Source organism: Sorex araneus, chromosome 1 (assembly GCF_027595985.1).
Source record: "Sorex araneus isolate mSorAra2 chromosome 1, mSorAra2.pri, whole genome shotgun sequence".
NCBI classification, from domain to species: Eukaryota; Metazoa; Chordata; class Mammalia; order Eulipotyphla; family Soricidae; genus Sorex; species Sorex araneus.
Window position 1 is genome coordinate 55,174,996 of NC_073302.1, and position 12,033 is coordinate 55,187,028.

General features: G+C 36.5%; 1 protein-coding gene across 1 annotated transcript in view; it reads right to left on the reverse strand.

Moving 5' to 3' along the window:
- SH3GL2 (SH3 domain containing GRB2 like 2, endophilin A1) overlaps positions 1–12,033 on the reverse strand; it is a 214,630-nt gene that overhangs the window by 2,292 nt on the left and 200,305 nt on the right. Inside the window, exons 4-8 of the mRNA XM_004600170.2 lie at positions 9,665–9,808; positions 8,493–8,626; positions 5,289–5,447; positions 3,703–3,806; positions 1,620–1,750 (exon numbers count right to left, since the gene is read on the reverse strand). Coding sequence (XP_004600227.2) covers positions 1,620–1,750; positions 3,703–3,806; positions 5,289–5,447; positions 8,493–8,626; positions 9,665–9,808 — 672 coding nt within the window. The remainder of the gene's footprint in view (positions 1–1,619; positions 1,751–3,702; positions 3,807–5,288; positions 5,448–8,492; positions 8,627–9,664; positions 9,809–12,033) is intronic.

Genomic DNA, 12,033 nt, shown 5'->3' on the forward strand with positions numbered 1-12,033 from the left:
TATTGTGTTACTTTGTCTACAACTGGTACTAAAAAAGGAATTCACTGTACACTCTGGTTATTAAATAAGGCTATGTAAAAATTAAGGAATTATACTTTTAAACAATTACATATGTATCTGGAGGCCACCGACACTTTGACAAATGAAAAGTAATATGCCATAACTTGAATGAAATACAAATTGAATTTTTTTAAAAAAGCATTTATTTTAAATGACCACATAAATGTGGTCAAATAAAGGTCACATATCCTTATGTGATCAGACTCAAGCAAGTACATACAGCTTCCAGGAAACCTAGATGGCTCTAAAGGGAAACACTGTAATTATTTTTAAATTAGAGAAAGCAGCAAATTAGAAAGTCTCTGAAAGAGAAGTGAAATATTTGGTTGGTTTCTGGGCAAGAAAAATATAGTACTTCTGTGAACAATCCTTCCAGCCAGCAAATTTCTATGAGCCACTGTTAGCTTCCAGGATGCCCTGGGGCTCTGAGTCTAAGAGGGCTGGGAGGGCAGAGAGGCCACTACCTACAAGCCTCAGTTTCCATCTGCAGACTCCTTAGAGTCTCTCATAAAATGTTGCCTAGCAAAGTATATCAAATACTAGGGATACAGGGAAAGTAGGAGAAAGGTGATTATTTTAAAATTCCATATCCTCATAAGGTAAGTTTCTCTGCTTCAATTGGGCAAATAATTGGGCATTGAACACGGGTTTATATCAAATTTAGGGGTTGGAGTGGGCAGAGATGGTGAGTGCTGAAGAAATACATCACTGAGGATATATCCATGTTCCTGATTTAAAAAAAAAAAAAACAACTGAGCATTTTAGCATTTATTGTACCAACTTTGGTTTCCACAGCGTAAGGAACTAGTTGGAGATTGGGGGTTAAAGAAAAGCTAGCAGATACTGAGATTCAAAGTGTAATCATTGACAAATACATCATCATATGCTCAGTGACTCAAGAAATCCAGCTCAACAAGCAGATCAGTGCTATTTTCTATGGGTTATGCTTGAGTGCGGATTGGAGCGATAATAAATAGGGCTGGAGCACAGCGGTAGGGTGTTTGCCTTGCATGCGGACAATCCGGATTCGACTCCTCTGTCTCTCTCAGAGAGAGCCCAGCAAGCTACCAAGAATATCCCACCTGCACAGCAGAGCCTGGCAAGCTCCCTGTGGCATATTTGATATGTCAAAATCAGTAACAAGTCTCACAATGGAGATGTTACTCCAAGCAAATCTAGGAGTAACAAGCAAATTGATGAACAACAGGACGGGCCAACAGTGCTACGACAGTGCTGTGCTTGAGTGTATGTGGGAGTGTAATGAGCAGGGGCATTCAGCCTCATGCAAGCTGGAATCACAGAGGGGTAAAAACAAAAAACAAAAATCACTCCACCAACAACAAACTGACATGTAAAGATCAAGATCAAGTGTTAGGAAGTTTTTATGTTTGCTAATGGTGGAGCAGAGAATGAAAGCGGCAGACAAGAGACAAAAAATGAATGGAAAAAGATTCCTTTCAAAGTTTCTACCTTTGAACTGCTACTATGATTTTTGTAAAAATATCATCAGGAAGCATCTAAGCATTGTGTACTGGGGTCCTGCAGGTCTTAGGTCTTACCTGCCGGTTTGGGGGTGCCCGTGTGGGAAAGGCCTCCATTGGGCTGAGTACTGTCTCCTGTTGGAAACTCCAAGCTCATTCGTGGTTTAGGCTGATATTCTCTTCTAGGCTGAGAAGAGGCATGCCTTATTCTGCATTTAAAAGAAAAGGGGAGCTAGGGATGAATATGTAGGCAGCTTAAAAGCAATAAAAAAGCAATCAACATCCAAAAAACACTTGGGTCACTACCAATTCACCATTATGGAACAAGGTGAGATCTAAAAAATAAAGTCTATAATCTTAATATCTGTCTTGTTCTGTATCTTTCCTTTTCTGCTTTCAACAATGTCTTAAATGATTAGAATATCAATTCCCCACTTTCTTTCTCATTTATTCAGAGTTCACTTTCAAGTGCCATATGTTATGCCATGAACACAAAGATGAACAGACACAGTTTTTACAATGAATGCTGCTATACATTAATAAAATGCCACAGCAACAAGGGGTCAGTATATACCATACTACCAGTCTCTGAAGAAGAACTTTAGGCAAGAAAATAAAAGAGGTAGAAGTTACTTCATCCTAGATGGATAAGGTTGGTTTCAGAAGAGCTACTCCTTGTAAAGGTTAGGCGATTTAGAGGGAAGAATGGAGGAAATACTATATGCTCCAAGGACTGTGAGCTGTTAGAGATTTAGAAAAGAGAAAATACATGCAAAAAATAAGAAAAAGGTATAAAGATGGCCAATAAAGACAGACTGAAAATCTCCATGTATTTTCCATAGTTTCAGGTGCTCATTAAACACAGTACACAGAGACAGGAATGAACAGGTTGGCAGTATGGTGGCAGAAAAACTGACTAAACTTATCTCAGAAGCAAAACATATTGCTGTTTAGTTTTAAGAGATGTAACAAAGATATACTATTTACTTAAAATGTTCAAGTAAGTGCTTTAAAGATATTTCTAAAGGCTTCAAGAGTGTTAGGGACATTTAATTTTTCCCCAATTTTTATTTAAGCTCTATAATTTCCGATACTGTTAATAAGACTTCCAGACATACACAGTTCCAACTCCATACCAATCGGCATTGTCAGTGTCCCTCCACCAAGGGTAGCAGACACATTTTCTGTAGGATACACTGAGAGAAGAATCATAATCAATCCACTAATCAAAGAGACACTGAGGATAACTGGAGCAGGGATAGCTGCCCACAGGGAAAAATAATAATTGCAGGTTGTTTTTTGTGCCATACTCAGAGGTCAGGACTTACACCTGGTTCTGTGTTCAGAGATCACCTCTGACGGTGCTTGAAGGAACATATGCACTGCAGTGCCAGATATCAAATGGAGTCATCTGCACATGCAAGGCAAGAAACTAAACACTACAATATCTTTTCCAACTCTTAGAGGCTCGGTTTTGGGGCTACACCCAGTGGCACTCAGCGCTTATTCCTGGTCTGTGCTCAAAGATCATTTCTTGCAAAGCTCTGGAGACAATATTCAGTGTCAGAGATTGAACCCAGTTGGCAGTGGGTGTATAAAGCAAGATGCCCTACTTGCTATTTGATTAATTCAGTCATTCAACAGCTTTGAGAGTCATACCTGGCCATGAGCTGAGAATAAGAGGGTGTATAAATGATCCTTTGTAACAGCGGAGGCCATCACCTAAACGGTGTATGTTGTCTCCCCCTAATACCTGGGCTTTGTCTGTTTATCTCCCTAAGCCTCAGCTGCTTATCTTTTAGGTAATACTAATAATATTTACTTATGGGATGTAGCAAGATAAATGATAATATCTTTCAGTACCCACACAGACTACTGACCCAGAATTATATATCACATTAACAGCACCCTGTCTTATGCCTGTGGCAAACAAAATATAATCCAAGTATTGACCACTCATACATGTACAAAATTATGTGAACAAAACAAAGTAAAACAAAGCACAAGACAGACTCACAACTAATGATGCACAAATGGGCTGTGTGGTATCAACAGGAATTTTGGCAGAAATGTTTCCTCAAATATATTCTGTTATCTCCATTCATACACATCATTATATATATAAAAACAAGAAATGTAAAATGCTGGGTCCTGTAAATACCTCTCTTCCAGTCTGACTGTGACTTGTTGCAGGATCTGGACAGCTTGCTTGTGATATTCCAGCTGTGCTTGCACCAGTGCAGAGAGCTGACTCACCTGTTCGATCTGCAGATGGATGAGGAATCCCAATTTGTTAGCTGTTACTATTCTTAAGTCTGGTATGGATGGTGGAGTTTCTCCAGACTCTATAACCCACTGTGGAAAATGCCCGTAAAACTGTGGCAAAGACAGTAACTTTCCATGATTAAGGTTAAGAAATTATCCTTATGTTTGGAAACTCCAGGGCCATGAGAAGAAATACCATTAGTCAAAGTCCTCATGGGGATCATGTGAGTCTCATTAAATAGTCCCTTGCTTAGCTACAAACTTCTAGTTATGATTGGTTGACTTAAATGATTACTTACAAGATAAAAGGTATACTGACTAATTCCATACACCTTTTCAGCATAGCGAAAGATATAGTGGCTCGTGTTCCCTATACTTTTCATGCTAGCTCAATATTAGTGCTATGAACTAGAATGTGAACACTTATTTCTCACATGATATACCATGGAGGCAGTGTGTTATGATGGGAAATATTTTGTCTCCTCTGAGCCTCATCATGTTGCAAAGATGTTGTGTCAGGTGAAATTTGGGTTTCCTCCAGCTTTAGAATTAATTATTCTTAATTACTCTTCATTTTGTGTGTCATATTGTGATCTGATCAGATAATGACCGCCATGTCCACAGGAGGCCTACTAGTAGTCCCACAGTTTTGTGGTGAGGAAGGGCAATATAGAAAATGCACCATTACTGAGGCTATTCCTTATGCTAATCATATTCCTCTTTATTGGCTAGCAGACAAATAATTTTACATAAATAGAAACCTATACCTATTGTGAGTGGTAGAAAGCTTTGAATATATTATATATATGGAGAAATTGGTAAGTAACAAATGAGACTAAATGTAAGAATGAGCAAAAACAGGAAAGGTATTTAGCTAACTTTATTAAATAAAGAGTAGAGGGAAATACTGTCCTCATGAAGCTACTGAAACACAATAAAACATAACTCCAAAGTCAGTGAGTAATGATTTAGTACTCTGGAAATGTGAAAGCAGCTTTTAAACTACCTCAGTTATGCTCCAAGTACAGTATCTATGCTATAATAATCTCAATTAAAATTACTTTGTGAAAGGAAACATCCAATAGAAAATGTAGAACAATGTAACCACTGAATTCTGAATGCATTTCAGTTCTATTCTTTTACAATCTGAAGTCATTCTTTTCAATATTTCAAGAGAGAATTTTTTAAGTATTGGACTTATTTTAGACATAGATTATCAGAAGTAGTCTTTATCTTCCAAATACTAGCTATATTTTAAGAATGTTAGTAGATGAAAAACTTGTTAAATCAAACCCATGGGTATGTAAAATACCATTTTCAGTGTATTTTATAATTTTCACTTATTTGAAATAATAAGCTGATTTTCTCACAACATAATATAGTCAGTTGTTAATGTTTTTAATTGCCTCACCCCTCAACACAGTGATACTGCACTTGTCTCAATGAAAAAATTAAATGGAAAGCCACAGAAAAGTCACTTACATCCATTTCCAAGAGATTGAACATGCTTGACTCAGCAATTTCTTTAGATTCATCAAATTTCTCCAGTGCCTGACGAAGCTCTTCATCTGGAATCTTGCCTTGTCGTTTCTTCTTATAATCAAAGTCAAGACGTCGCCCCTCCAACTTCTTTAGATGATGCTGCAAAAATCAAGGGGAAGGATAAGCTCTGAACCAACTTATGGAAAAGGCCAACTTACAGCTCATTTCTCTGCCATGTTAATTTTTTTCTAGAGTAAGATAGGCGAAGTTCTAAAATAAGATGTCCCCAGAAAAACAGATAATTCAGTGAATCCAAAATTCCCAAAGTCTAAGTGTGGGAAAATATCTTTCAAAGTAACTAAAAACTAGAAGGAAATTGTGGGAATTTACACTTCTAGTGTAGTGCCCTTTATATTCTGCCCTTACTGGGCCTAAACCAAGTTGGAATACACCTTTATGACCCATGAAAGAAGTTATCTATAATCTACACATGTACAAAGCACAGGCACGCAAGGTCCGTAAGTTCTCATGTTCTAAAGTAATGTTATTTCACAAGGACAGGAATATATATTTCTTAAAGCAACAAGAAAAATAACAGAGTTCTTGATTTAAGTCATGCTTCTAAGAATTATTTGGGAAAGAACGGGCTTATCTTTGAGCTAATCCAGGTGCTAGAAAAATCTTACCTGCATATTAAATAAGCAAATAAGCCTGGCTTATTAAAAACCAAATAACTTAGAGTATACCTAGCAATGTATACATTAGGACTTATCCTAGTTGACCAATATAGTCTTGATGGGAAAGTTTGTTTAAGTTTCATATTTGACATATGATAAATCTGTCACAGAATCTAAACTAGAGGGGCTTTAGATCTAATGACAACACAATTCTTCAATTCCCCCTTGCACTACCCCCAGTACATGGTTGTCTAATCTCTGCCCAACATCTCCAGTAATTATGTAGGATAACTATTTCTCAAGTGTAAGAAGATTCCTAAGAGCTGTGGTGTACTATAACTACTACATGGAAGAAAATGCTGGATTTCCCTTGATACTGAGGTTATATGGAATTAAACAAGAAAAAATGTTGGACTGGAAAAGAAATGAGAAGAAGAAGAGAAAGAATATTCTAGGTCTTAGCTCCACACACCCTGCCTTCAACCAAAATCCTAATCCAAACTAAATGTTTATTTCTTTGGAAGGAATAAAGCATTGAACTGACAGCTATAAGATAGAATGCTGAAGTGCAAGCTACATTTTAGACTTAAGGAGAGACTCTCGTTCTAATCATGTGAATTTGTGAGGGTGGTAGGGCTGAAGTAGAATTCGCCCAAAATTTTGGTGGCTTCAATTACAGCAATCAATTTTATAGTTAAGAAAGTTAAATTTCATATAGGTTCAATAAATATTTACTGAAATAACAAAATAAGAAACATTATAAACTTTGTTAGAGGTGGTCAGTTTGAAAATTTTAGAAATAGTTTAATTGTTTTATAAGTTTTAGAAAGAGGGAAAATAGTTGGGTATTTTTTTCTCTTCCTAAATACCATTATGAAAATAAAGATTAAGTTAATAGAGCTGGCAAGCTACCCATGGCATATTCGATATGCTAAAAACAATAACAAGTCTCACAAATGGAATGGTGCCCGCTACAGTAAATCGATGAACAACGAGATGACAGTGCTACAGAGTGGCAAAACTACAATTAAAATGAAATAGCTAGCATTTTAGGCAATGAAATAGCCCAGAGCCCACCCCCCTCCAAACACCACAAAATTATGAATACTCAGAAAAAAGCTATTATCCTTTTGGGGAAAACTTAAATGTGTAAAGAAAATGTAGTATTGCAATGAATAAAGATATATATATACATATATATAAATTATGCTTCTATGTTTTGCAGTATATCACAGTACTAATTTACATGGAAAAAACAAATGTCTAATGAGCAATGAACTTATAAAGAAGTAGTATATATACTTGACAGAATACAAACTAGCTATAAGAAAATCATGCAGTAAGAATGCAACTTGAATGGAGCTAGAGAGTATCATGGTAAGCTCAGTCAGAGGGAGAAAAACTAATAATTAATGGATGATATCACTCATTTGTGGTACATAGAGAAACAATACAAAGGACTTAGAAGTATCAAATGATATCAAATCCTTGGCCCTGGATAACAAAACTGAGAATGTTGAGAAAGGGGACAATGTCAAGGAAATGATGAAAAGGTACAGAATGTAACACTGGACATAAGTGAAGGTTCCTGGGAACTTCGGTGGGGATATAGGATAAGGTGAAACTGAAACCTTGTTGTAAACATGAGACCCAAACTATATTCATAGTCACAGTCACAGTCATCGAGCGGGCACCAGTAACATTTCATTGTGAGTCTTATTGTTACTGTTTTTGGCATATCAAATATGCCACGGGTAGCTTGCCAGACTCTGCCGTGCAGGTGCGATACTCTCTGTAGCTTGCCAGGCTCTCCGAGAGGGGTGGAGGAATCCAACCTGGTCAGCCGCATGCAAGGCAAACACCCTACTGCCGTGCTATTGCTCCAGCCCATAAACTATATTCATTATTGATTGACTGATTGATTGATTGATGGGTCACACTCAGCAATGCTCAGAGGTTACTCCTGGCTCTGCCCTCAGGAATTACTTCTAGCGGTGCTTGGGTGACCAAATGGGATGCCGGGGATAGAACCCAGGTTGGCCGTGCATAAGGCAAATGCCCTACCCGCTGTACTATCGCTCCAGCCCCAATCAATTCATTTTTTAAAAAGAGATTTCCAAAAGAAAAGGGAGTGACCCTTGAGACACTGGTGGAGACACAGAACCTTGTGAAAGGTGTAGAGTAGGAACTTTGCATGCCTGAAACTATATTACTGACAGATCATGATGCCTAACTAATAATAATGGAGAAACAAAACCTATTATAGCAAAGATAAATCTAGTATTCATTAAAAGTGCAGTATTCACAGTCATGAGTAAGGAAAAAATTTAACACAGGATGATCTCAATTTTCAATGATATCAAAAATATTGCATTTCTTGTTTCTATCTGTTTATCTTGCTAGATTATTCTGCAATTCACTTAACGCTAACAAGCACAGATGCTTAACAAATGTTTCTAAAGGAAAATGGGCAACTTCATCAATACAAACTAAATTTCTCCCTTCCCAAATTACTAACTAAAAATACCTGAATTTCCCTTAGATCTTTGTCATGAAGATTTTGAAGCGGATCAATAAAGTTCTGCTTTACTTCCATGTCCAAAGAGTCTTTTACTTCTGAAAGTTCTCTCATGGCCTCCCCAACATCACCAAGAGCAGGGCCTAGAAGGGAATAATAAAGCTCATGTATCATGTATAAGTGAAGCACATTTGCAATATTTAATCCATCACAGACCCAAACTCAAGAATTACCATATGCTTTTCAAAGACAACCAAAAAGAAAAAGCCTATAATGCCTGCCAAGTGAACTATTTTCTACCTAAGACAGGCAAAACCTGGCAATAATCTCATTTCTCTCAAGGGGACAGTATAAACAAACAAAAAACTAAAAATATAAATCTATGGGGCAAAGAGACCGTATGGCAGGTAAGGCACTTGCTTTGCATGCAGCTGACCCAGGTTCAATCTCTGGCACCACACATACTCCTTCAAGCACTGCTAGGAGAGATCCCTGAGCAGAGAGCCAGGTGTAAGCCCTGAGAAACACTGGGTATTCTCCCAAAACAAATCAACATGAAAAACTGCTTCTCCTACAAAAAGCACCAGTTTTTCCTGTTCAAAGCCAACACACTTAGCAGAAGCAAAACCAAAGAACAAAGAAAGAGCAGTGTTCTATCAGAAAGACCAGTCATTTGCTGAGATCTCCCCTTAAAATAGAGAAAATAAAATCAAAAGGTGCGTTATAATTAAATACTAGGGGAGAGACAGGTACAGTATAAACTATTACTCACCTGGAATAACAGAATTTAATTCCATACACAAAAGAGCACAGAAACCAAATAAAGATTATGGGGATATTGTTGAATCAAGCTGGTTGTATCTGCTCTGTTTTAAAACTCAATTACTGTCAGGCAAACTCACTAAGAAATGTCCAAGAATCTGGATATTTCACCCAAATACTGCAGAGATTGAGATGTCATCAGAGTAAAAAGAGAAAGGAAAAAAAGTTTGCAACCAGTAACAAAGTAACACTTAAAACAATGAAAGGAATGAAAACAAAGTTTGAGTCAATATAGAAGTTAGATCGGAAACTGAGAATCAAAATATAAAATTATTTGAGTAACTTTCTACAGAGCTTCTTTTTAGAACTGAAACCCCTATGGGTCAGAGAAAGAAGAAAATGTCAAAAGTACACATTACCAAAGTTGCAATCATCTCCCAGCTCTCTTCCGAATTTGAGCATGGCCTCTGCAAGCAACGCTTCTGCCTGGGGATAGCCTGGTCCTTTCTCCTGGCCTCGAATTTTGGACATGGTGTTGATCATGCTGAGTTTAGCTCTGGAAGCTGAAGACAGAGAAAACGCACTTGGAAAGTAGACATGTGCCACAGTAGAAATCTGGGAAAATTAGGCCTCCAGTACCTGATAAACCAATTACTGAAAACTACATTCCTAGCTCCCTTGTCTTCTTTTTCAATAAAATATGGCTATTGGCATACATGGAGTCATGGAATAAATTTAATTTATTTACAGCGTTGAAGGTTGACCCCAGGGCTTCATACAAGGCAAGGCAAGTGCTCCAGAGCAAAACTAAATCCCCAGACTAAGACAATTTTTAAATGATGATAAAACTCCCCTTTCTATCTCAAAACCTTAAGATGTACAAAACAGGAAAGGCAAATCTATCCCGAGTGAATATTCTTGAATATTCTATGTTCTTTCTGTCCTTTCTTCATTATTCATCCTCCCTACCATTATTTTTTAGAAGTCAAGTGGCCCTACAGAAATCTTTTTGAAAGTCATGATGTCTACATTTTGGGATTCTACTTTATATCACATCTCTAGAAAGCCATGAGTTAAAGTAGAAAATTGTTCATTCTTGCACTGTGGACTTTATGCCATTTTTGGTTATACCATGCATAAAGTATAAATATTATCAAAATCATTCCTAACTAAGATTTAGATGATAAATAGAATACTGTGCTTATTTTAAAGACTTAATTTCTTTTCAAGCACATAACTGTATCTGAAAAAAGTAGTTTTGTGCCACAAAGAAAGTATTTTGCATATTTTGCCTAAAATATTCTTAGAACATAATTAAGAAATTTTATGGAAGAAAGAGTTTTAAGAATACCGATAAAACCAGTTATTCATCTGAGGTTCTTGATACTAAATAGGTTTCTCATTTTATCAGAGTTGGGACTGTAAATTGAACTAAGACTGTGCCCCAAACCTATCTGCATAGAAACCCAATAAAAGCACAGTTATTGAATGAATTGATTTCCACCATTTCAGAGGTTGTTAGTTAATACTGAACATTTATTTAAAATAGGCTTTCATTTTAAACATTGATTTCAAGGTTAAAACTGTAAGCAAGGAGAATTTTTGCAAGATGATTCCTCCTAGCCCCAGGGTATTACAATGAATAAGTCAGTCGTGGTCCAAGGCTTTACAATTTACAGCAGATTGGAGCATTTTTCAAATTGTAAAGTGAAAATCAGATTTAAGTATATGTATTACAAGTTGGCATATGCAAGGAAAATACCCTACCTGCTCCTGTCTTTAACAATGTATTTTTTTATGAAAGCTGCTTATTTATTTGTGCATATATCTTTATTCTGTTTAAAGGTTTTGTTTCCCTTTACAAGAAGTAATTGTAACAGTTTAACATATCATCATTTTGAATATTCAATTACTAAGAGTCTTAGTCTTCTATTTAAGAACATCTTGAATATGTTCTACATTTTCATGAGAAAGGGAATAAACATTCTTTAATTTTACATATTCTTTCAAATCAGTCAAAACAGTAGTTAGCCACATACTTGGTGATCCAATTTCTTAATTATAAACTTACTAAATATTTATAATATAATCTCTCCCTTTGGTTTCTGGGTATCACCTGCCAGTGTTCAGGGCTTACTCTTGGTGGCTCTGCAATCAGGGATCCTGCCCTGGCAGGCCTCAAAGGACCATATGTGGTGCCCTGGGACCAAAGTCAGTCAGCTGCATGCAAGACAAGTGCCCTGCTCACTGTACTACTTCTCCTGCTCCAATAACCTCAATGAGTAAAATGTTTGTGTTCTTGAAAAGTACCACCAAACTTCTGAATTAACCATCTTTAAATTTTAACATTTTAAAACAATCTTTAAAGGCTATAAAGAACAGAGTAACCTGGAAAATATAAATTTAAGATATTAAATTCCTATAATCAAATCTCAGCCTGGATTGTCTCACCATAAATGTTTTCACCACTAATGCCTGCCCCTTATAATTCTGCCTTCCTCTCCTTACAACTGCCCTCTTTTTCTCTTCCCAGTAATATGTACTCCAAAAAATTTTTAAAGTTTGGGTGTTTTTGGAGCTTATTATGAATTGTAAAATTAGAGCATGAAACCAAGGTGAAAATTGTTAAAGATTGGTGTAAAAGGTTTATGATTTGAAGGGAAATACCTATTTTTCTCACTTTTTATACATAACCTTATTCTAAAATACAAATTATTATAAGTACTCTAATTACCCCCCATCTTTATATTTCCATCTTCATTATGTAGTTCAAGTTGCCCTCACTGGT